Here is a 25,531-nt window from a genome sequence, read left to right as displayed (position 1 = left end):
CGTAAATCTGGCCAGAAGCTGTCAAGCTTGACAACTTCCCACATTCCTCCTTGCAGACGACACAGCTCTCGAATTGGTTTGCTCTGCTCGGTGTAAAGCCTCAACCTCCGCCAGCTGCAAAAGTGGTGATCCTACGTCTGGTCGAAAATCGATAATTTTAAAGAATTTTACATTTGTATATCCCACAGACGGCTCAGTGCTTGACAGCTGGGACCAAGTGAGAGACCGTTGCGAAAAAGTCACCATCCGATGCGCCGTAGATAATTCCCTCGTGCAGTTGCGAAAATGGTGACCCTAGGCCTGGCCAGAATTCTTCAAGTTTCCTCATTAAAAACTCTTGCAGATAAGTCACATCTAAGAAACCTTCCAATCGCCGCAAAGCCTACACCATTTGATGCCCACACCAGTTGATCCTCTCCTGCTGTTGCGCAAACGATGAACGCAAGTGCGGTCAAAAGCTGCCAATTTTGACGAATTTCAAAACTTAGCCGCTTTAGAGTTACCATTTATGCAACCGCAGAGTGTGTAACTTATGGCCCGTCGAATGGTGAGAGCCGGCATGGGCCGGACTACATAACAACAACGCCTGGTCTTGAGAACCAATCACAGCAATCTGTTTGTGATAGGTTTTCCAATTTCCCGTCTTGTTTAGTAAAAGACTCCATGCCAATTGTTGTTCTGCCAGACACTTGTATACTACGAAAATTGTTCCATTTGCATAATTATGACGATGTCAAATAAAAATAGAACATTTTGAGCTGCCCTACATCGATACCTGTTTCATTTGCATGCTAACCTTGCACAATCAACTGCAAATAGTTTGTATGCGTGATTTTGGATCTAGTGACAGCTTGTTGCACTTGCCCTGAACCCACCATTAAGAATCATTCCGGATCATGAAATAATCTTATCTCTTATCCGTCTGCCAGACAAGACAGCGGAGGGTTTTACGTGGCGTGCGCTACCGTCAAAAGCGTGCCATGTGCCAGGTTGACTCTCCCTTGGAAGTTATCAGCTGGATGTTCCCATGTCAACAGAGCCAAATAGTGTGCCCTATCTGGGACTCGTACATAATACGAGTGACTTCGGGGCCTGGAATCCTTATCACAAGCGTCGATCTTCTTAACGGGACTTTTTGTGATTTTCTTCTTTACCGAGCACACCCTCTAAGTACACACTCAATGGAAGGAACCGAGATGCTCGGTTCAGAACGGCTCCTTACAATCGGAAACATTCTCCTGACAGAAAATAATGCCTTCGGTCCGAATTTGAAAGTTATCGATGCATGTGGCTGAAATTCACACAGTGGACATCAAGGAGTGTTGCCGCCACTGTGACGAAACCCGATCACTGCATTGCCCTGCTGAGTGGCTTGGAGTCCTGGTAAGTACATCCGGTCTCCTAAGTCTGCAACCACCAGCTCTTGGCTGTGCAAGTCAGCAATAACAGCTCCGGTACCATCCGCAGAGGGCGGCATCTTTGCGTCGTTTGACAGTCTGGCGAGCGGACCCTACCTGAGGATGCGGAAGAGAGGTCAGTGTCTGGCTTGACACTCCACCTCCTGATCCGAACAGCTGTGCCCACGACCGGCAGATCGCGGTTATCATGGTTATCGCAGTCATCGCGGTCGCAGTTCCGAATGTCAGCTTCAACTCGCTGTATGCCGAAAAGCCACAGTAAAAATCATTGCTGGGCTGTGCATGCAATTGCTGGGTGTGTGTTGGTGCGCACAACACGCCAACGTCGCTCCACTTGTCAAGGCTTCAGAGATCCACCCCCATAGCGCGCCGGTCGGACGCCAGCCGCGTTCCAAGGTTTGTGAGGCACCGGGGCCTGTGCTCGTCGCCAGCTAATCAATGTCGGCCATGTCCTGGCAGCAGATGCCAGAGCCCGAGGCCAGACCCAGTCTTCCGCGCAGTCCGACGGCGCCTGCCGGTCGCCGCCGGCGCAGTCCGACGGCGCCTGCCGGTCGCCGCCGGCGCAGTCCGACGGCGCCTGCCGGTCGCCGCCGGCACAGTCCAACGGCGCCTGCCGGTCGCCGCCGGCACAGTCCGACGGCGCCTGCCGGTCGCCGCCGGCACAGTCCGACGGCGCCTGCCGGTCGCCGCCGGCGCAGTCCGACGGCGCCTGCCGGTCGCCGCCGGCGCAGTCCGACGGCGCACTGAGCGACCAGTCGGCAATGCCAGCAGCTGACGACTGCAGCGGCGAGGCACGTCCTCCGCCAGGCGACGGACGCTTGCCACCCCTCAAGCTGCCGACCGATGTACTCCACGTCACCCCAGAGACAAAGACCGCGCTGCCGGAGGGGGCCTATAGACCTGCTGTCAGTAAGTGCTCTTCCTAGTGACTTTTGCTAATATAGGCATTAACCATAGTGGTTTCCAGGAAGGACTGACATTTATTGGATATTTAATCATTGCACGCGGGGGCGCTGACGGTATCTTAGAGAAGAGGGGGTGTGGCACAGGTTTGATAAAGATGGCCCTATTATGGTGAAAGGGCCAAATATGACCGTGTTTGGCCCACTAGATTTCGTCGGGCATGATGTTCTTCGCTTTGTTATTATGCATACCTTCCTTAACTGAACAGAAGGCATAAATTAGTACGTTTTGATACCAATCCAGGCGTATGTTTTGCCTTTGCAATTTCTAGATTGATGTTAGCAGGGATGAACATTTACGAAACCACGAAGCTGAAAAAGTAGCAGCAAACTATCTATTTGTCATGTTGCTGTAATAGTTAATCTGTTCAGAGGGTGGCCTCAAAATTAGCAAATGAAAGATACGGCCCAGTGAAATCTTTAAACGGTACGAAGTGATTGCAAAAGGTTTTACGAAGCATTGTTTTACAACAGTGGTTTTTCGATCCAACCTGTTGAACACTAAGGACCCTTCCCTTTTCCTGTCAATGGGCCCCGTGCGTAGAACGCTGGGGACACCTTATTTTTCCCGGTCAGGGGCTGAAGGGCCATTCCGTCCTAGTGCGCGGCGCGCTGTGTGCCTACTGGCTACCATCATAATAACACGGGCAAAGATAACTTGGTAATCAGGAGGCGGTTAGAGAGGTGCATCACACATTAGTCCCCTTCCTGACGCGGAAGGCCCTCTGATCCGTGACATTGGCCCCCAGGTCGACCCAGGGGCCTTCGTTGAAACAAAGCGGTCCATTATCGCCATAGGGGATCCAGTAATTGGCCAAGAGATTTCAGTTTGGCTTAGAAGGAGTGCGCCACATGATCACTGTGTGCAGTTCGCAGCCCTGACATGTTAGGACCTTTACCCTTCTAGTTGTTTAGCTATACGCCCGCGAATATGTGCAGACTATTGCCAAGGTCACTCGGGCATTTATGACGCGATAATAACTCCATTCAAATCCTGCCGTTCCATTGGCCATTCGGCGATCGAAGTAAACAAAGATATCATTGTCAAGTCGTATGTATCTGGCTTTGTGGGCACGATATCAAGAGACATCGGCTGTCAATGGGCTCTCAATTAATACTCTGCAAGGTACGATGACGCAATCAAACAATGACCTGTCGGGGAGCATATTTACTGAACAGAGAAATCCTGTTGTTTAGAGCAGCATTTGCCTCTAAAAAGTATACCAGTGGTTGTGCGTTACGTGCGTGCGTTAGTTGTGCGTTAGTTGTGCGTGCGTATACCAGCGCGTTTATTTCGTCATATCTGATGCTTGCTTTAATATCTTGAAATGTGGGGTATTCTCATTAATGAGTCCTTGGCTGAAATGGGATGCAGGGCCCCGCTCGGTATCAGGACCCTTGATTGGCACAGGCATCTTCCATTGCCTCACAGAAGAATATCATCTCATATCAAGTTCTCATATCTCATTCCGTTGTTGCATTGTTTCGCATTCCATTTCAATGTCACATGATCTCGATCAACGCGAGAGGTTCTGTGACCTTTGGAGTCCTGTCCCCGCCCCGGTTCAGCAAATGCTACCTGGCCGAGTCGGGGCCACTAGCCGGCACAGGAACGACTGGTCATCGCTGTGAGTCTCTGACCCACACATGGGTCTCTCATTGTTTCAGGGGCCCCTACCAATGCAAATCTCGGGCACCGGCTTGGGAAATGGCCCCCAGGGCTCAGATCAACACTGAGCCGACTGTTTGGTATTGGTGGTGCCCGGCCTACAAAGAGGCCCTCATGGACCTCGGGGAGCCTCGATCGGCGCAAAGGGCCCTCTACCAGGCATTTAAGGGCTCGGCCCTACGTGCCGAGGCCCGTTAATACGACATTCAGCCAGCGCTTCGGGCCTTCAAATCGGGTCATTCATCACCAGTTCTGAGGGGCCTTCACGGGGCGCGGACATAACCACGCTGCTCACACGTGATTATGTTTTCCTGGTCAACAGTTTGACATAAACGTAATTACTCAGGACGTGCACGTAATAGCTTTTTATAAATCGTGACTTGATTCCTTTAAAGGAAGCCGAAGAAGTTCTTTTGCCTTCATTAAAGGCAGATGACTATATTTATGAGCGTTGCATGTTTCCACCGTCATTACATGATCTCGGTCACGTAATGCGGCCGAGACATGATCTCGGTCACGGCTCGTCGCATCCAGCAGATGCGTGAAAAGGCGGTAGAAATGGTTATCTGCAAAGAAAGCATAAGGTGCTGTCTGGCAGTCTGCGCTGACCTGTTCTGAACTGAACTGAACTGAACTGAGCTGAACTGAACTGACCTGACCTGACCTGACCTGAACTGAACTTAACTCAAATGAACGAGCGGAACGGCTCTGAGCTGAACGGAGTGGTTTACTCGCTCCTTGGATCTCTACAAACTGCAATCGTGTCCGAGCATAGGTGGTCGCACCCAAAGACGGTCGGCTTTCTTGCTTGCCGATAACACGCCGTCGCTTTCACCGAACGCGCGATTACCGATATAAACATATGTCCATGGTGTACGCTCAGTGCCATTTTTGCATGTGTCGTACGGTCGTTGCGCACATCGTGCTTCGGGAAGGATGTCGCCTAGCCGGGCGCAGAGCCGCTCGGCTCGATCAGCGGAAGCACACAGCCGCGATCGCCCTGTCGCTTCCATCCTGTCGCGACCGCCCGCCCTGGTCACACCCGCGCGGGAGCACTGCCCTGCCGCGACCGCCTGCCCTTGTCACACCCGCGCGGGAGCACCGCCCTGCCGCGACCGCCCTGCCGCGACCGCCCGCCCTGGTCACACCCGCGCGGGGGGACTGCCCTGCCGCGACCGCCCTGCCGCGACCGCCCGCCCTGGTCACACCCGCGCGGGAGCACTGCCCTGCCGCGACCGCCCTGCCGCGACCGCCCTGTCGCGACCGCCCGCCCTGGTCACACCCGCGCGGGAGCACTCCAGAGCCCAGACTAGAAACTGACCTGTCACTTTACTGTCGCTCTGATTTTTGTGCATGTTTTTGCAACATTATCTAACGGATTAATACGATTAGATTCGCCACCATAAGTGTTATGTTTACAGTTTAACTCTTCAGTGAAACTGACAGAGAATCAGGACGCTCAGTGTGATAGGGGAGTGACGAATCTGTTTCTGGACGGAGTCGGGCCTCTTGGAGGTCAACGGGTAACCACGCTCACGGAACACTCGTGTCGCGGCCGGCGCACTTCCGTCAATAGTGGTGACAATACCTGAACCTTTGGAGCGGCTACAAATCTTGCAACACGGGTCGGACACCCTTGACTTAGCAACGCATGCGTACATTTTCAGATGAACGCGGCGAGAGGTGTGACGTACAGACCTTCGGCCAACAATTTAATTGGTAATGACCACAACACGCTAGCTCAGTTCGGCGGACTGTGGGAGTGGGGGAAGACATAGGCTCATAATCAAGCATCTTAATGCTAGGCTCTTCCAGGCAGGGCATTTCGATGTGCGCGTATCTACGACATATTAAAAAAGTCGGATGATTGGTACGCTGTTATCATGTCGCGCGTTACATTTCCACATTCCTTTACACCATTGGAAGATTATCGCTCATCATATGACACGAGCGTTGCCACCTAATTTGTCCGATATACCATGCTGTGTGCGTAGCAGTTCTCATCCTGGGCACAACCGTGATTAACATTCGATTGATCCCGGTCATGATGGTTTTTGACGAGATTTCTACTTGGTCGAACTTAGTCATAAGCTGACCAAACGCACCAAATCAATGCACAATTCACAGTATTTGTCACAGAGCCACCAATCCTGTATTGAGACCTGTTTTGCATCATCAAGGATTGGAGCGGACGATGGTAGGGGTGAGGAAACAGGTCTCTATCGGGCCTGCGCACTCAGCCGCTGTCAGGTTGATGACGTGACGTTGCGCAAATGTTTTGTGTTGCGTGCGCTGCGTGTTTATTGGCTGTCTGTGCGGTATGTATTACCAGACTGTATGCGTGGACGTCTCCGCCCAGCATATGCTTCGTTGACCGCCTATCTTTAGTTTGCAATGATGCAGTGCCGAAACGATGTCTGCTGCACTACCTGTTTGTATCACCCACTTATACTAATCGAAACAAAATGTCCCAGCAGAGTTCTCAAACCTCTCATAAATCAAACCTCGCATACATCTGGCGCTGGAACTTCAAGTGCAACTAACGCGATCTACGATACAGAGATCAGCAAGCGGTCAAAGCTTTGAAGAATATGGCGGTGGTGTGGTCCAAGCTCAGCCCATCGAAATGTGCGAGTTCAGAGCTCATTGCAGCGATACATGGGAGTCATTGACTGCTCTCGTCTTGCGAGGCCAGGGCACCTTGCGACGATGAAGGACACGTCATTCCGAATGGTGTCATCGACAGGACGACAGCTGTCACTGGAGACGGAGCTGCTGGAGTTACTGCACGACTTCAGGAACAACAAGTACACTCTGTCGGAAATAAACGCTATCGCCCTATCGTGGACCACCCGCAAAGACTTCAAGGAGGCTATCCGACAGGACAACGAGCGGAGGATCCGGGAACGCAACAAACACCAAAAGCAGGACTATTTGGGACTGTTCAGCAAACTCTTCAACATCATGACCCCATCCAAACGTGAGCACCTGGAAAGCTTGTAGGTGGAGTTATACGGTGTATAATGTGCGTTAACTGTAGGCTCAACGTCATGAGCCACCTTAGCCTGGACGTGAAATAATTACCATGGCACGCGTCTGTGTTTTAAATGTTGACCAATATAAGCGTGCTTTCGTGCTTGGTGGACGGAATTTTAAGGAAAAACGCCAACCCCTTCGCACACTTTTTCTGAACACCACTTTTGGGAAACTTTGTGAACCACTCTACTACAGGCGATCATGACTTGTTACCAATCAGCACATTTTCAAACAGAAGCCGTTCATCTTGCTACACTTGTTCAGAACGTGCCACCTGTGACGGGGACAGAAGCTCTGCGGTACAGTCAAGCACGCTATGTTTTACAGGTAAAACCAAACAGGGTTGCCCAACCTCAGCGGCATACCAGGAGCACAAGGTCAAGAAATGCTACAGGCAATACTGCCCGATGCCTAGAAAAGCAACCTTCCAGTCATACCATCAGCATCTTGCCAAGGTCAGTGAGCACGTCAATATGTGCGCTGATGGTATCTTCTAGAGACCAGAGATTAAGTAAACCGAAAACCGACGTGGAGAAATACGATTTTCGGTCGACCAGTGGTGATAATATTTTGGATCAGTAATTTCTGAATGTCATGATAAAAAGTTACCTAGCTTGGTTAAAATTACATGAATAAGTCAACAATAATGGGTAAGTGTAGTGCATCAAACTGGTTTTGTGGCTTAACTGCATACCGTATGTTTGATATGATATTGCTGAGCGTGTGTGCTTGAGTGTGTGTCCCTGAGCTGTGTTTCATGTGTGCCTTCGATGTATTGCTGTGTAATTATCGCTACGCGTGCCCTTCTTAACATGTCTCTCCTTTTTTCTTATCGACTTGACACTCAGAAAACCTGTTTTATGTTGGAGAGCGTTTAAACGTCGATACATACATGCATACATGCCTTGAAACAATTAGTCTATAGCTTTGTAGATAAAATGAAGAAGCCAGTCAATAAAATAACTGCTTCACATTTGTATGGGGTTTTAAATCGAGACAGCCATTTTTAAGATCATTCGGACCAGTTCCCAGCCCTGTCATTGTTAAAAGGAATGTTTCACATTTGAAGATATTGAAGCAAGCATCAGATATGATGAAATAAGCTCACTTATAACAACTGGTATACTTTTAAGTAGAAAGACTGCCCTAGATACCAGAAATTTCCTGCATAGTAAATAGTCTCCTTGATTACACAACATTGATAAGCCATTGACGGCCGTTTTATCTGGAAATCGTGCTCACGAGCGCCCCATATGTCCGACTCGACCGTTACCTTTTTCGCAGCCTTGGTAGTCACATGGCTTATGAAATGCAAGATTTAAATGATGTTATTACGATGCCATAAATGCCATGATGATTTTAAAATACTCTGCCAGAGAAACTCTCCCTATTGTCGCAGGCGTGTAGCTTAGAAACTAGGGGGTCTTAAGAAGGGCGGGCCTGTGAGATGCACTAAAAGGTCTTCAGTATGGCTAATTGGTTAAAACCCCATATAAATGTTACACACTGCCTTTAAGGCCTGAAACGCTCTAGTTTCTGAGTTGCACGCCAAAAAAGTGTGCAGACAGTTTCGTGCAGAACGCTTCAAGTTCATTTGGTCATGCATGACGCCATACAAACGTCATTCAAATGTTGCCATCCCATCAGCCATATGGTGTTCAAGGCCCAAAGAATAGAATCGACGAGTCGTTCATATCTGGCGTTCTGAAATACGATTTCAAAATATAACGGACATCATTAAGTTTCAACCAATGTTGTGCAGGTTGTGAAAGTTTTAATCCCGAATCGCGTTTTGTGCTACATAAGACAAGGTGTTGTACATTAGGGTGTGTCATCGAGGGGGTTAATCTCTTGGAATCAAGTGAGACAAAGTCTTTCCTTGGCACACGGATTTATGATGAAACTTAATGCCTGTCGCACGGCATCATTGCACCATTCGGGACGCGAGAGCAGTTTTTCCTTGATAGACAAAAAAACTGTATTAGATACTAGCGCCACCTATTTTGCGCACTGGGATCATCCTCCAACAAGCATCAAACTTGCCACTTTCCACACTACTTGTACCTGATGGATCAAGTAGGAAATAAATGTTATGAAGAACACCAGAAAAACATTGCCAAAAAACTTAAGCTGACTTTTTAAAGTACATTGATTTTTGGTAAAACCCAAAGTTGCGCAGTTATGAGCTGTTCTAGCCGACGGGGATAGGTTAGGGGATAGGGGATAGGTTAAATGTTTCGATTGTTAACGCATCATGTTGACGTTGATTTACAATTTATATGGTTGTTGTGAGGCGATATGGGTCTGTTAGTTTACTTTGTCCGTTAATGAAACATTACTTTCGAACAAATACTTGCATAAGCATGTCGAAGGCTACCCGGTCGCGCGCAAAGCATTTTGTGATCAGCCACCCGGCTCCGCTGTCCCACCACCAACTGCCGACTACGGGAAAGCCTTGAGCTGCATCAGGTGGCTGAGCGAATCGAAGAGGAATCTCACTAATACCATCTTCAAGACCGCGACGGTAGAGATCATGAAACTGTGGACCAACGAAGCGATCCCCGTTCATGAGCTAAAATATGTGGCAAAGTTGATCCAGATGGATTGCTATCATGCCAACGGAGCTATGAGCAAGAAATTAAAGAAAGAAAGAGAGCGACACAGCAACGCCGCCACTGCGAAATACAACATGCGTTTCGATGTCGCGAAATGCAAATGGTAGTCTCAGCGCAGCTTTCCATGCCCAATTGCCTGCACAATGTATCAAGAGGATGTTGCCTTGAAGGGCCAGTGCGGGCACCGGAAGCTTAACCTGGGGTCGTATGACCGGGATGCGACCGTGACTAGGGAGGCTCGCGAGGTGCCGGGGATGGCCACACAACTTTAGGGGCGTCGTGGATCGGCCGCCAGTGAGGCGATGTCTGCTGCTGAACCTGAATCGCCTTCCCCGCCGACTGCTGAGCCCGCGCCGCCTGCTGAACCAGCGCTGGCTGTTGGTGTTGAACTCGAGCTTGCGCCGAGACCAAGCGGTCTCGGCGTTGGCGAGTCAGCCGAGAGCAGGGATTCTTACGCGGTTCCGCACATGGTAGTTGGTGGCGACGACGCCGATTGCTCGCTCCGGTTGAGATCACTGCCACTGCAGATTGTAACATGAGCGACCTGACTAACGTCGCTCTGGCGGTTGACAACTACGGTGGCTCGAAGCGGGCCGTTGCTGCTATCATCAACGCCTTTCAACAACACAGCAGAGGCGGACTAGCTACTTGAAATTAAATACCGTAGATCGTAAGAAGATCTGCTACGCAAGAGACAGAGCAAGGAAGGAGACGGTTCGTTAAAATGCTGATGCAATCCACGAGTCAGGGTTGACCATCTTCTTCTCCGACGGCCGCGAAGGCGGGAGATACATGAGCCACACGGAGCTAGACGATTGCCGTCGAAAAACACGTGCTTGTCATCGCTGAGCTAGGCAACCGCTACGTGACTCATTTTACGTCCGAGTTCGGCCGCGCCTCGCACTTGCTCAATGAGTTACATTCCGTGAGCTCGTAGTGCGACGGTCACATCAATGTGCTCGGCTGCGATAGCACGGCCGTCCACACCAAGCGATAGGCGACGTGCTCCGGCTGCATGAACTGACTACCGAGTCACCCGTACACTGGTTCATCTGCCAGCTGCACAGTAACGAGCTGAGCCTCCTCCATCTGCTGCTGATCTTGGACGGCACGAACCCGGGATGTATTTTTTTCTGGACCTATCGGCAAGACCTGCGCTGGAGAGGTCTGGGAGAGGGACGATGTGGCATTCAAGCCTATGCCGGGGCACGTGCCAAACCTGCCGGTCGACCTGATTCAGCAGCTGAGCACTTACAGTTGCTGTACCTTTTGGCCTCGGACGTTCAAGACGGATCTGTCCGAAACGTGGCAGCCCAGCGGCGAATCGGACCATCGAACCATGTCAGGTGAATATGAAAACATATTATCCTAGAATTTATAGTAATAGGTGTTTAAATTTCATCAGTTATTAATTGATATTTCATGCACCCACTGTTGAGCATATATGTATTACCATACCTTGTGCCGTAGTATGTCATTTCATTTGCTCGTTGATTCATGCTTGCTAGTATATTTGTTGATATGCATTCCGTCACATGTAAGGACTCTGGATATGAGGATAATTACATACACTAAAGAGACGCAATAATGTTTGTATGATCTAATGATCAGTTTGTAACGAATTGCTCTAATATATTCGCTTTTGTTTTCAAATGGTTGAGCTGGTCGCTCGCATGCTCCTAGTTAACATCTCTACCGAGACGTCCAGCGACACTCCAAGAACCTCGTCCAGTGCGTGGTCGGCCACTGTGTGCCGGTATGGTCCGCCATCCGGCAGAACAGCAGCTGCGACTTTGGCTTACGCAACTTGTTCCCAAACATCGCGCTGCTCCGCGAGCTGCTGCAGCAAACATAGGCCATGGTGCAGCCAGTCCTCCAGCGTAACGGGTACTGGGTCCGTTCGGAACAGCTGCTGCTGGACATGGTATGGGATGGGAACCGCATGGTCCGCGAACAGGCAGTTCCGATCGTCGCGCCGCTCGTGGGCAGCAAACCGAGGGTCTTCTTCAGCCCAGAGTCTTCGCCATCCCAGCGATAAACTTCGATGCCGTGAGGTAAACCGAACTGATCCCCGGGCACGAACCAGTCACACATGCTCCACTGCGAGACCTCAGCGACTGCGAGCAGCGGAACAAAGCACAGGCTCCGCTGCTCATCTCATCCTATCTGGTTCACACTAGGAGTGCGACCAGCGCCGCACAGCCGAGGACGTCTGGGGCTGGAGCTGAGCTTCGGCAATATGTGGAGCCCAGCTGCGACGGTATTCCTGCTGCCGTGCGATCTCCAACAACGCGCATTTTGGGTTTCCAGTCTGTGAGGAGCTGCTGTTTGGGCCGGTGCATCGAATGCGCAGGCTCGGCAAGGAGCAAGATGTACATGGGGTCACCCTACTCCCTGCTCCACGCCCGTGGTATAGGCTGCAGAGCTTGCTATATGTATTAAGTTGTACACCAGACAATATATTCTGAGTCATATGCTACGCATGGTTTTGTTTGCATCATGTGAGTTGTCTTCGAGAAGCGAAAGTCTAAAGCAATAATAACCAATAACCTGGTACAACGTGCTCATACTCAACAGCACATAAAGTTTCCGCCATATGGCAATCAATCGGGCAATGTCTGATCCGCATATTTGACCTTAGACTGTGGCATTCTCGTATGACGGCTTAAGGAGCGCTCGGTTACATCGCTTCCATATTCAAATGTATTTTGTATCGCTTACTGCACACGGCTTGGTGTTACATACGGCGGCGGGCGCCGCCAAGCTCAGGATGACTGCAACGCCGGGCGTCGGTTTACGGCGATATTTCGATCGGCTCGCCCGTCACGAGTTTAAGTTTTTGGGAAAAGCTATTGCTATGCCGTGTACTTTTGAACTCCTGCGCCAAAGAATCGCTTTGCCTCGCTTGATTTGGTTTCTGATGACACACCCTATTGTACACCCTTGTATTATGATGCACACAACGCGGTAGTTATTACGGAAGTAAGGCTTGTAATGGAATAACTTGAAAATAATACACAATCACACGATATTTGGCGCACGGAACACCTCCAGCACCGCGTCAGTTTCCTCTCGGGAGATTTAAGTACTAAAGGTGAGTGCTAAGGTGACACTTTTGTACGGTCAGTTTGGCAGCACCTCAGCCTCATACAAACACCCCGCGATGTAATCAGGCATTGGCGTATTGATGGTCATATTTAGTGAATGTAAAAATGTCTCCTCTTCAGCAATATGCTTACAAGTGTACCATTCGCCATAACAGAGCTTATTTCACCATATCTGGTGCTTGCTTCTATATCTTCAAATGTAGAGCATTCCCTTTAAAGACTTGCGTTGAGCTACCCACTAGCGCTATCGCTTTTACAATAGTTCATGCAACCTTTCTGAACCACTGCAAGTCATGAACGTCACTGGAATGTTTTTTCTGGGTTCTGCGAGAATATTTTGGTTCGTGGATTGTAATCAAAAAAAGGAATCGAAACATATATCTGTGGTAAACCGATGTTTGCTCTAAGGCTTCCATTCATTTTTCCTAATCGATTTCACCTGGAGATGTTTATTTTTATTTTTTCCTATTTATTTCCGTTCCGTCCGGTTTATGTCGGTCACTTCCGCTGGCACCCGATATCGTCTGATCTACAAACAAGTAGATGGGATCGATCTACTTGATCCCGTCCAGTGAGGATCGGTCCAGTCGGGGCCCGTTTGGCCCGTCCGGTCTGTCCGGTCTGCCGGGTACCACCTAGGCCCGTATGGCCTCATAACTTTATGTCAGAAAAAGGCTTTCGGCTTTTGGTTTCTTCGGCATTATGAAGTGAAGTTCTTGTATGACATACCACCTTCAATGTGCCGGGAGGTATTGATTCGATTTCGTTGTAATACTAAATAACGTTTGCGTTGACGACGATCAGTATTTTGAGCTATGCTCATACTTGGAGACTTGAAAAAGAAAAGCCAGCTAAGTGCTGGTTATTTTTACGCGCGCACCTCAACAGCTAAAAGGACACAAGGTTCGTTCGTCCTCAGAACCCACCCCCGGAGCCAAGAGGCGTTCCACTCACGCCCAAGACGCTGGCCTCCGCCGACGCTGACGCCACGACCACCACTCTCCGCTTCGTCTCCGCTGCCTCAGCCACTGCCACTGCCACCGTCGTCGCCCACACCGCCGAAACCGCCCCGTCGCCGACTCACTCGGCCGACTTGGAGAGCATGGTCCTGAACACGCCCCCAATCCTGGTGCCGCCGCTGGTGTCAGGCAGGCCCGACTGGGGCTGGAAAAGGGACGGAGCTCCGGCCGCGCGGCGATCGCCGCCGCCGCTGCCGGTGCGGCGGCCTATCAAGCGGCCGTAAAGCCACGCGGACGCCGGGCCCGGGTGTTGTGACCTTCCTTGTGATAGGTGTGCCGTGGCGGATGACTTCGCGTTGGCGGGCTACGTAGCAGAGCACGTGGAATGCCGCAGATATTGGGCACGCATGTATGCCGACCTCGTGAACTGGAAAGGCACATCAACAACATCCCAGCAGTGTTCATTGGCAGTAACCAGCCGTAGTGTCTTCTCAACACCTCAAGCCGAATATTGACGACGGACTAGGCTGTTTCGTCTCTTCTCTAGGCTAGCCATATAAACACTAAGACGACCATGTAACGTTAAAGGGCCATGTTAACATGGAACGGCCATGTTATATGATAAACGTCCGCAAACATGCAATCAATGATCTTGATTTTTAGCAAGTGCTGCATAATATTTTGCCGACAATATTTGGACCATGATTCCTGTCCCACTCGGCTCCCGACATCAATATCAATGAAACCTCCGTCTACAGGCGACGGTGAGCTGTTTCAGTGTACTCAGTGTGCCCGTGACATTCATGAGACTGGGTTGTGACATGCGCAGTAGGCAATGATCAGGTCGTTGCAAACAATACACTGAGTGGCTGCAATATGCTGTATATTTTGACATGCGATGCGACATGAGTATCAAGTCATAAACTTGTCATTGATGTGCATATTTTTCCGGACAGCATCAATCCTCAGTGCGTTTAAGATTGGTTAAGCATCCTTGGTCACTTATTGACATGTTTTATGCAAGAAATGCTGAGAACTGGCGGGTTAGACTCTTCACGTGCAAGCCGTCCTTAACGCATGCGTAGACTTTCGGCTGTGTGTGCTGCACGTTTTGTGCGCTAATTGTTTTTTTTTTTACCCGCAGAAACGAGCTGTCGGTCTCCACCATACTTATTTTGTTGAATACAGCGCACGCTGTCGTATGAATTTGCACAAGCATGACACCAAGCTTCCGTCAGCACAGGTACGGACCCAGACTTGAAAGGCGGCAGCGGGCCTGTGTCGAACTGAGCCGAATACTGGTGCACAGTTGCTGTCCCATGTCATAGGAAGTACACACTCGGCGGCAGCGGGCCTGTGTCGAACTGAACCGAATACTGGTGCACAGTTGCTGTCCCATGTCATAGGAAGTACACACTCGGCGGCAGTGGGCCTGTGTCGAACTGAACCGAATACTGGTGCACAGTTGCTGTCCCATGTCATAGGAAGTGCACACTCGGCGGCAGCGGGCCTGTGTCGAACTGAACCGAATGCTGGTGCACAGTTGCCGTCCCATGTCATAGGAAGTACACACTCCACCGTGGCTTCATGCACAGTAAAGCAGCTTCACACCTAAGAAGTAAAAAAACGGACAATACTTGTACATTTCATGGAAATGTGGGGTGCTAATAGGCGAATAACTACATAAATCAAGGAATGGGCTTTTGAGACTTAAGTATATCACGTAACAGTCATACCCCAAGACCGGCTCTGCATTACGATCCAAGCAATTGCTGCATCTGGGGCAAGACTACGGAGTCTTGAACCGAAATTGGTGGGAAAGGATAATAAGGATAAAGAAGCTGAACGGATATCGATTAATCCGTACCCACATGCACTCATACGGGCTGCGCTGGCGGAGAGAGCGAATAGCGCACGCAGCGCTTCCAGCGGCCGGCACGCGAACTAAGCCGGCGGCTGGTCCTCGAGAGCCGCATCAAATAAACAGAGCACGTGGGTCAACGAATGTTTTGTAACACATTCTGTACGATTAACCTTATATTCAAAAATGTTTCAGTGCATCCAATCTTACTTGTGTGCGTCTAGTCCTTCAGCTATGAAGTTTCACGTCCCGTATTTGATGCGCCAAGAGATGACTTGGGTACACGGCAACGCTATAGTTCGGTGTGATGACAACGAAATTATTTGATGCATCATCCTGCGTTCTGTCCTCATTCTCGCCTTACCCTGCATCCTCGCGCGGCCCGTCTGTCTGGGGACACCTGCCTGTCAGCTGATTCAAACCCACTGAGTCATAAAGTGCGCGTGAAGGGTGCACTTGAATATTATTCGGTTGAACAATTATCAACAAGTATTGTGGATAGTGCCATAACTGTCGATCACACTATCCTCATGCAATCGAGACCTGCCCACTTGCCCGACATACGAGACCGCCAACAGTGTGCCGACCGTTGCTAGTGTCTGTAAGTGTCGAACGTATCCATGCAAACAGCGCCGACTTACTTGCAAATAAACGCGTACACTTGACCTCTCGACCAGGTCAGGAATGAGCTTAGGCGGAACGTCAGAGGCTTGTCAGGTAGCTGCGTCATACGTTGAACAGGGTTTTCCGAGCAGGGAATGGGCTTCCATTTGCCAATAAAGACCAAGCCCTTGACTTTTAGGAGATGTCACGGCCGAAACCCATTCCTTACCTGGCTAGAAAACGAAGTGAGTGCTGTTGGTTACAAGCAAGTCGTGGTTGCTTGCATGGCAATGCCTTACAACTTCGACGCGCTGTTAACAGTCTTGCATGTCGGGCCGGTGGAGGTCTCTCGCCGAAATGAGAATGGCGTGATGGACGCTGATGTTTTTTGACAACATAACTTGTCAATAACTGCACAATCGGCTAATATCCAAGTACCCCATTGCTGCGCGCTACATGTCTCCTAAGGCCGATCCAATTGGCCCAGTTCAAGAGCCAAGGGCCGACTGATCGTATTATAGCTTGTAGGGCTCCTTGACAGACGCGTATGACGCACTTCCATGGGCCGTGGCAGGCTGCTACCTCAACGAGCGGAGCCTGGGCCCATAAGTCTGCGAAGAACTGGGCCCGGCTGCGTCATACATACTTTGCCAATGGACAAACGCGGCCCGGGCCGGCTCGACCTTGAGTGCCCTGAGGCCAGGAGGGGCCGGGATGAGGCCGGTCAGTTTGGCAGGGCGGCCCGAGCGCGGCACCGGCCGGACAGATGTGGCGTTTTGGCACGTGGACCCGGGACAAGGTGATCTGTGACGGTGAGTACTGGATCTGCGACTCAGCGAGGGCGTTGCTTTTTGATAATTAAAAAAGAACAATGTGCAATGGAGGAAGTGTTTGGATGTGTTTTGATAAAATGTTCTTAATTGGCAATTTTCGGTTCGCTGTTTTGCGAATGTGGCAACATATGTACTGTACTGTACTGTAAAAAGCCTGCTTATGTACTCGATAACTTAGTTTGACCATTGAACCGTGCGGTCGTAGTTGACTTAAATATTTAAGGAAGAAATTCGCAGGGACCATTACTTTCGATGTTTGTACGATCTGTACACTCTTGGTTCAGCCTACCATGCTGCATTTTCCCAGAATATTGAATGACAATTACGACACAACGATATTTGCATACGCAAAACATCCACTAACCGGACGCCACCGTGGCTAAGCCACGCGCAATGCGCAGACAGCGTAGTATTTTTCTTTCACTGAGCACCTCAGTAAGAAATGGCGTCACTATCCTAATTAAGTCGGTAGTTTTCCTGGATTTCACCAAACCTTACCTTACCGAACCAACATATCATTTTCCTCGCTCCCACGACGGCTTCGCCCCACGCTCAGCTGACGCGTCGACCGCTCAGCTGACTCGTCTACCAATCATCGATCAGCGCCATCTTTTGACGCTGTGGCGCGCTGATCCGCCGCTAGCATGACTTTCATTTCCAACATTTTTCCCGACATCATCTCTTTCCCAGTTCCTTCACACAGTCTCGTGGCATTTCATTTTCTTTTCGCCGGCGTAAGATGACGCTTTTTGGCGACATACGCGCCATGTACAGCAGCGTCGGAGTGACACCAGCCCGTCTTGCGTTTCCTCGTGCGAGGAGCTGACCAGACTGCGAAGCTCATGGTCAATCAAATGCTGGTGCCTGTGTTTGGTGCCTCATAATCCGCTTGTTCCGTAGACTTCGCATGAAGCAAATGTCCCGGGGACGAGAAGTTCAGTTATCGGTTCCTGTCCTCCAGAAATGCTGTTCGTAGCCGCCTTTACATCGACGATTACTTGGAATCGGATGACGGCGTTCGAGGGGTCGAGGAGCTGCACCAGTCGCTGTGCACGCTGCTCACAGGTCTCGATCTCACGAAGTGGGTGTCTCCGCATAAAGACCTCGGGCGTCATCCACAGGCAATCTTGGTTGTGGTGACTCGCCCGTTACGACAGATTTGGGCGTACTTTGGGACAAAGAATGCAGTTTATTTTGCTTTAATATGAAACTCTAAATAAGCCAGCCGCACAAGCCGGTATGTTCAGCCGGACTTTTTTGGAATTCGATAATCTTAACCTGATCACATATTTCTACGTTCCCTCGGAATGCATGCTGCGGAGTATGTGGCACTACTCATCCTTAAGGAGATTGTTGAAGGTGACAGCATAGATCCCAGATTTCATCCAGAGTGCGCGCTCAAGGCTACGAGAGTAGATTGGCTGCCATCCTCTCATTGTGGCTGTAGTAGCTACTGCGATATTAGCAGCATTGCTTGCGGTAGATTGGCTGGAGCGCTCGCCGCTCACACAAAAGCGGCCGCCGTGTCACAGGAATATATCGCGCGAGAAGCCGGGCCTGCCGCCAGTGCGCACTTCGGAGTTGTGGAGGAATCTTTTACGAGAAGTCCGTGAAGAGAGTGCTCTAGACAATGTTACCTGACGGCATCAGCGCCGAGACTGTACTTACCGCGATGTCTGAGGCCGAGTGTACGCTGAAAGGTGGACCTCTGGGACACGTGAGACACCACTGATTTAGAGGCTCTAACAACTGCTATCTGCTCACTGAACACGTGCGCAAAAACCTGCTCTGAGTATCCCCACAAACTGATACTTCTGTTGGGAAACGACAAAGCAGATAAAAGCATTACATTCAGAATTGTGAGCTAGGGATTTATCGAATTTTTTTTCCGTTACAGCGGCCATATCAAATAGAAATTCCGAGGCTCTCAGGAACGGCGCTGCCGGTTAACACGCTCAATTTAACCTGAGTGGAAGGAAAAAGGTGGTTGACTGTAGCAACCAGTCCGTTCAGCCCGGGATTTCATAACACCTTCTAGTAAACCGTGAAGTAGGATCTTACCAGCTTCATGATAATCGCTGAGACTCTTGCTGGAGCCATCAGAAGCGAAGCCGTTGAGAACATTTTGTATCTTGCCGTTGTAAAAGTGGTTCTGTGTTAGGAAAAAAGAACGATTTCGTCCGTGGTTTTTACGGGACCAGCCCTGCACGTTGGGTCAGAACTGGTAAATATGCCAATAAGCTTAAATTAAGCGAAATAGGCATCTGAGAAGTACAATACGGTCCGGTCGCTGTCGTTATCTCCTTCAGTACACGCTCCGCACATTTAATGTTTTTTTAGAATTTGAAGTTTTTGCGATAGATTCACAAGATTTCGCTCCAGTAAAACCTTTACCATGAACTATTGGCAGGAAATGAGGTTCAACGGGAGTAGACATTTAGACAAGACAGTGCGGTGTGTTCAGAGTGTGTGTGACAGTGCGGTGTTTACAGTGTTTAGTACAGTTTAGTACAGTGTTCAGACAGTGCGGTACAAAGTTCGGGCATGAAGATATCTATGATGGGAGAAGTGAAATATATATTTTTTTATTGATGTTCTTGTATTATCAAAATAAAGGCTCCAAGAGTGTACTTACTTCCTTTGCCATTATTGAACACACGGCACAAACGTATAATACTATTCCATACGGACGAACTCCGGACAGTCACGTCCGAAAGTGGTCCGCTAACACAATGGGCTGACTACCACCAAGACATTACATCGCTAGGGATGAAAATGCCCTTCTGCTTCAAAATCTTCCACTGCAGTACGTCTTTGTGAAGTCATTTTAACAGCTTCCAAGAGTGGCAATGGGAGCGGCGATTACAGCTGGATCCAGCAATCCGGCAATGCCATTTCTCTATCAGTACACTTTCCTCTTCCTGTCAGTTAACTTTCCACCTCCTGTCAGCATACTTTCCACTTCCTGACAGTAAGCTCTCTACTTCTGTCCCACAGTCACCTTCTGTAACACCTCAGAGCTCCACCTTCAGTTCCCTAAGATCAAAATATTATTTTATTTTCTTCACCACCGCGATTAGAATGAAATTTGATTCGGGTTTTGCTAAGAAGCTCCTCTAAACATGTGCCATCTTAACCGACGCGCACATGTGCCCTGCTCAACGTGTCAGAAGAACGTGCGAACTCTGTAGAAGCAGGCTTTTCCTGCAGACCGGAAGTAAGCACCTTTTGGCCATCAATAAAAGTGAGACCAGCTTGTCTAACGAAAGTTTGATCATATTTAGATGCAGTGTGATTAAACATATATCATGTGTTTGATGCATGCATTCGCCCTTCAATCATACTGACTTATTTCAATAAGTGGCATTTGGTGGCTAGATCGTCTTGTTTTAATAAGAGACTTCCCTGCTCACTGGAAAATGCTCATGCCGTTGGCGAAAAGCTTAACGAGCAAGGACACAAACAAGCGCAAGATGCATGGCTCTATGCGTTGTGATCACATGATGTATCCAGGAAATAGCGATACTGGTAGGTGCCGATTATGAAGCTTGTGGTGTTATTAGGTGGATATTACGCCCGCAAATGCGGCATGTGAGACCAGAAACCGGGATAGTGTTTCCCTGCTACGCTGATGTAACACTGATACCGCATATGCATTGGAGCATTATACACAAAGCTTGGCTGTGTCCCAAAATTGCTTTCACGGATTGTGTTCGGTGTTTTCATTTCTACTAACCTAACCTAACCGAGTATCATTTTTGCCAAGGGCATGTAAGCCATGCTGCTTGTTGACATGCGTGCCCTTTGGCCTATCCAGCCCGGGCAAGCCGCCGATTGCAGCTGGGACATCCTGTTTGCACCGGCCCGCTGCCGCCGCCGCCGCCACCTCCCGAGTCCGATGGAGACCGACGGCGTGTTCTGGGGGGTGTCGCGACCAACGGCGCACCGTCCGGGCCTGGCCGACTGGCAGGTGGTGGCCCAGTCGGCCCGGAGCCTGGCTCGGGTACTGCTCGCTGACCGGCCACCGGCTGCACCTCCGGACGGCCCGCTCCCAGTCCGGCACCGCAGTCCGGCCGACGGCGACCGGCCCGACGACTGCCTCGTCATCGGCCAGAGCCCGTGCCTGGCGACCAACAGGTAACGACACTGTGGGCAGACCGGGCGCACCCTGACGAGGGTGGCGAGCTGTGGGCGGACCGGTCTCGCCCTGACGAGGGCGGCGAGCTGTGGGAGGACCGGGTCTCGCCCTGACGAGGGTGGCTAGAAACCGTGCGGCTCATGTGCTCTCGAATGCCGGAATTGTAATGCTGTTGCTCCACGTTGTGTGTTCGTTCTGCTGCGTCCGAATGATGTAGCTCTCGTTTGGACAGATTTCTATATGTTGTAGCGTTCAGGACGTCATCAGCTGTCTGATATATTCATCCGAATAGTACCCAGTCACTGTGCCACCATTTGCGGCTGATTACGCCGTCATTCGAGACCAAACTGTGCACCACCGTCCACCTGCTGACTGTGCCACCGTCCGCCTGTTGACTGTGCCACCATCCGCCTGCTGATTGTGCCGCCGTCCGCCTGCTGACTGTGCCGCTGCCTGCCTGCTGACTGTGCCGCCACCTGCCTGCTGACTGTGCCGCCGCCTGCCTGCTGACTGTGCCGCCGCCTGTCGGCAGGATGGACCTGGCCGAGTACGAGCCGGTGCGGCAGGGTGCAGTGAGTACCGCGCCATCCAATCCCCAGTCCTCCGCCGACCGGCCACTCGGCGTCGACCTGGGCAACGCTGACGTGCACGCCATCGACGCATTCCGCCCGTCCACCGGCCTGCTCGACCCGTGCCAGCTGGCGTTCGAGATGCTGGACCGCGAGCTGTTCGAGATGATAGCGTTCAAGACCAACGCGCACGCCCGTCGCCGCCGCGACACGGAGCCCTTGCTGCACGACTGGGAGGACACTGACACGGGCGAGCTGCTGCGCTTCTTCTTCGCGCATCTCGTCCTGATGAGCGTGCGGAACACGGCAGTGGCCATCGACGACGCGCTGGTGTTCCACCACCCGCTGATGGCGCGGCTGGTGTCGGCGCGCCGCTTCCTGCAGCTCAGCTGGGCGTGGCGGCTCAAGGACGACGACCAGACGCCGGACCAGTTCGTCGACTTCGCCTGCACGCTGTTCAGCGACCGGTATCAGCGGCTGCTGATGCGGACGCCGCGCGTTATGAGCCTCCAGACGTTCCAGCTCTACTACCATTGTGATCAGCAGTGCGCGCCCAACGCGTCGAGCCGGGTGTCGGAGCTCAAGACTGGCCGCTACGTTGTGCGTGTGGTTTTCCACAAGCGGCCCGAGGACACGGTGCGCAGCGGCAACTGGAACACAATGAGCACAGAGCTGCTGGAGAAGCTGTTGAACGGTGTGCCGTTGACCGGCGGTTACTTTACGGCCGCCGGCGGGGCCACCGTTGACATCGCTAAATTTTTCCATGTAAGTCACCACCAGCCTGTCTTGCTATGTCCGGTGGCAGCTGCTTCCATGTGCGTCATGTGATTGGCACAGCGAACGCTGGAGGGCAGATAGAGTGTGGTAAACGGTGTAGTGAGTAAGCGTTGACAACAGTCTCGCTATCCCTTTCGAAGAGATGAAGGTCAGAATAGCAGACTGATAACCTGCGCCCTCTCGTCGACAGCAGCGGGGTGCCTTCTTCGTCGGCTCCGTGGGTGCGCAGACGTACAGGCTGTTGCATCCGGAGGGCGACGGCATACCGGCGCCGGAGCCGCCCAGCACGGCCCTCTACGTGGAGCCGTGGCCCGGCATTCGGGAGGTGGTTCTGTTGCGGGAGTACTCGCGCAACCCCAACTGCCGCAGCTTCATCGGATTCCCAATCACACACCTGCAGCAGACGGTAGGTTTCGGTCAACAGCCGATGAGTCGAGACTTATGTGCCTGCTTGCCACTAGAATAGGGCTCAGCTTACAGAACAGAAATCGTGGGCATGATTTCAAGTGGAAAAGTGCTTGCGCTTCCATGCAAGAGCCACGAGCTTGCATCAGAACAAACTCAGACTGCATGAGACTAGCAGACTCCACCAGTCTTTTCCGTGATTGCGTGTCCAACTATTTCAGCACCTGATCTGCAACATCGGTGCCGGTGCAACGGTAGCCAGGAGTACAATGGAACCAGTGGAAAAGCCTCAACAACAACGCATGCCACAGAACCTTCGCCACCTACACAGCCTGGCGCTGGCAGACCTCATTCATGTGCGCAACAACAACGTCACGGGCCGTATGCTCCTACGCGGAGGCTGCATGCTCTGGCACCAGCGCGTGCTGCTCCACCTGCTCTTCACCGGCTTCATGAACGGTTGGCAAGCGCACGCGGTCGCCACGGGCCTGCAGCTCTTCCGGATGGAGGCGGCCGACGACATTGTGCACCACCTCACAGGCTTTATGCTCCAGTACGCTCTGGAGTGCGATAAGCCCTCGGTGCGTCGCACGCAGCCCAGAGCAGCGGCCGACAGCGATACCGACGAAGAAGAGGAGCAAGCACCGGGCACACACACCGAGGCACGGAGCACGGCACGGCCGGGTGGTGCACGAATCTTGTCGCTGGCCGTCGGGTCAGACCCACCTGTGTCGGCCACCGCTCAGTGGACGCCCACCGCCAGCACCTTCTGGGCGGGCGTACGCATGATGCCGCCCAGCCAGTATGATATGCCGACGTGCACCCACAGGAGGCACCTGATCGGCCGACGGCACACGGTCTGACGCGCTCAGTTGCGGTCCCAGCCGTGCGACGCGTGTACAGTGTGCATCGCCACCTGGGTTGCGCGGCGTGCGGCGGCCGCAGCCGGGACAGGATCTGGTCTGGTCGCCAACACCGGCGCCTGTGTGGCCGGCATGTGAGACGCGATCGATCACGACACGATCGCTCAGACAGAAACGCCACACAGACGGACCACTCTTCAGGGACTGGGCACGCTCCTTCATCAGGGCCAGCTGCGGCTCAGGGACTGGACACGCTCCTTCATCAGGGCCAGCCGCGGCTCAGGGACTGGACACGCTCCCTCATCAGGACCACCTACGGCTCAGGGATTGGACAGGCTTCCTTACCAGTTCCGCGGAGCGTGCGGCCCGTGGACTGAAGGCCACAATTCCTGTGTTGCAATTACAGCTGTCTACTCTCGGTACCCCCGACGGTGCGACAGTATTTGATCCATGTGACGTCCGTCATCATTGATGTTTGAACGTAACTGACCGCCAATTTTAATTACCGGATGGGGCTACCGATGTCTGTATTTCAGGTCTTTTGCCCCCTTTTCTTGCCCATTTGTTGGTACACTTCCAACGCGGTCATTTTAAACTGGTCCCTTGAAGGCCACCGGTGAAACGGACCTGCATGTGCTCAATAACCTTAGCATGCCTTTCAATCGGCTCAGTCATTCGCAAGTCTTGCTTCTCTTATGCGGCACTCTGTGTGAAATGAGTACGCTTGCACGCGAGTACACTCGCCAGCATGCCTCAATTTTTGGCCATGTATGCTACCAATGGAAGGGTCGATGAGAGCCAGCATGAGATTCATGTATGAAAATAAGGAGCGTGAATGAAGGATGTTTCCCAATGATTCTCCAGAATGCCTATGTCCGGCTTCATTATAAGGGAACAGAAAATGCCGGGCTTACTTCGTTTTTTTCTTGCCTTCAAAGAGCTGTGGCAGTGTCAAATCTCCCAGTGGCGACCGGAGAGTGTAACATATGTTACGCAAATCTACCTGACGGCCGTTAACATATGTGAAGTGGTGCCATATGTTGAGATCTCACCTAAGTCGAGTTAGTCTGAAGCCGTCTGGCCGTGCTGGGGGTGGAGTTTCGCCACGTACTGGTCTGCTGCCCGCCATCAGGCCGTCTCCACAGCGCAGCAGCAGCTGCTGACACCGGCGACTACACCAGGCGCTGGTAGGCTGGCCTCTCACGGGCCTCAGCGGCAAGCCGTTTGTATGACGGCAGTGTACTTGGACGTGACCACGAACGGGCCGTGTTGCGACCGAGGAACGCGAAACCCGCTGGATCAGTACGATTCGTTCAGTACTGCGCGGTCTTACTAGCCGAGTCAGTCCACCAGATTGAATGGGGGTCGAAGTAACAAATATCAACCGTGCGGATCTATGTAGATCAAAGCTTGATTTTCATTTGATGGTCTGTCGATTGGTTTGTAAAAAAGTTTAAGAACCATGCTCTATGTCGGCGCCTGTCAACAACACATTTTAACTGATGTCAGATTAATAATCCGTATCATCCTTTGTCGTAGGAATACACGCATTCCACTTCCAATTGAGCAGGCAAGTATGCCGGATGCGACCGGCATGCCTGTAGCTACACAAATGATCTTATAGCTGTACTTAACGTGAGTTGCCTGGGGGATCTTGCGTAGCTAGTCAGCGGTGATGAAAACGGGTACGGCTTTGCACGTGCGTGGCGTCGGTCA

At 51.5% G+C, this 25,531-nt stretch overlaps 2 protein-coding genes across 2 annotated transcripts in view; both read left to right on the top strand.

The window, feature by feature from the left end:
- Nucleotides 1-14,643, top strand: part of stumps (DBB domain-containing protein stumps) — a 38,714-nt gene extending 24,071 nt beyond the window's left edge. The window contains exons 9-12 of the mRNA XM_037235246.1: nt 2,150-2,327; nt 6,796-7,029; nt 7,413-7,540; nt 13,727-14,643. Of these exons, the coding sequence (XP_037091141.1) occupies nt 2,150-2,327; nt 6,796-7,029; nt 7,413-7,540; nt 13,727-14,050 (864 nt within the window). The 3' untranslated portion in view covers nt 14,051-14,643. The remainder of the gene's footprint in view (nt 1-2,149; nt 2,328-6,795; nt 7,030-7,412; nt 7,541-13,726) is intronic.
- Nucleotides 14,644-16,953: 2,310 nt separating this feature from the next.
- Nucleotides 16,954-24,708, top strand: LOC119111433 (uncharacterized). Its single transcript, XM_037235245.1, has 5 exons — nt 16,954-17,042; nt 20,881-21,200; nt 21,734-22,535; nt 22,738-22,953; nt 23,174-24,708. Exons 2-5 carry the CDS (start codon nt 20,962-20,964, stop codon nt 23,813-23,815), a joined length of 1,899 nt encoding a protein of 632 aa, XP_037091140.1. The 5' UTR covers nt 16,954-17,042; nt 20,881-20,961; the 3' UTR covers nt 23,816-24,708.
- The last annotated feature ends 823 nt before the right edge of the window (nt 24,709-25,531 follow it).

The sequence above is a fragment of the Pollicipes pollicipes genome, unplaced genomic scaffold (genome assembly GCF_011947565.3).
Source record: "Pollicipes pollicipes isolate AB1234 unplaced genomic scaffold, Ppol_2.1 Scaffold_7261;HRSCAF=8764_pilon_pilon_pilon, whole genome shotgun sequence".
NCBI classification, from domain to species: Eukaryota; Metazoa; Arthropoda; class Thecostraca; order Pollicipedomorpha; family Pollicipedidae; genus Pollicipes; species Pollicipes pollicipes.
Note: the sequence above shows the minus strand (reverse complement) of the source record. Positions and strands in the feature narration are given on the sequence as shown.

Coding starts and splice junctions, on each gene's coding strand:
- LOC119111433 (XM_037235245.1), top strand. CDS start 20,962: ATGGAGACCGACGGCGTGTTCTGGGGGGTGTCGCGACCAACGGCGCAC. Junction 21,201..21,733: donor CCGTGCCTGGCGACCAACAG/GTAACGACACTG, acceptor GCCTGTCGGCAG/GATGGACCTGGCCGAGTACG. Junction 22,954..23,173: donor TCACACACCTGCAGCAGACG/GTAGGTTTCGGT, acceptor CAACTATTTCAG/CACCTGATCTGCAACATCGG.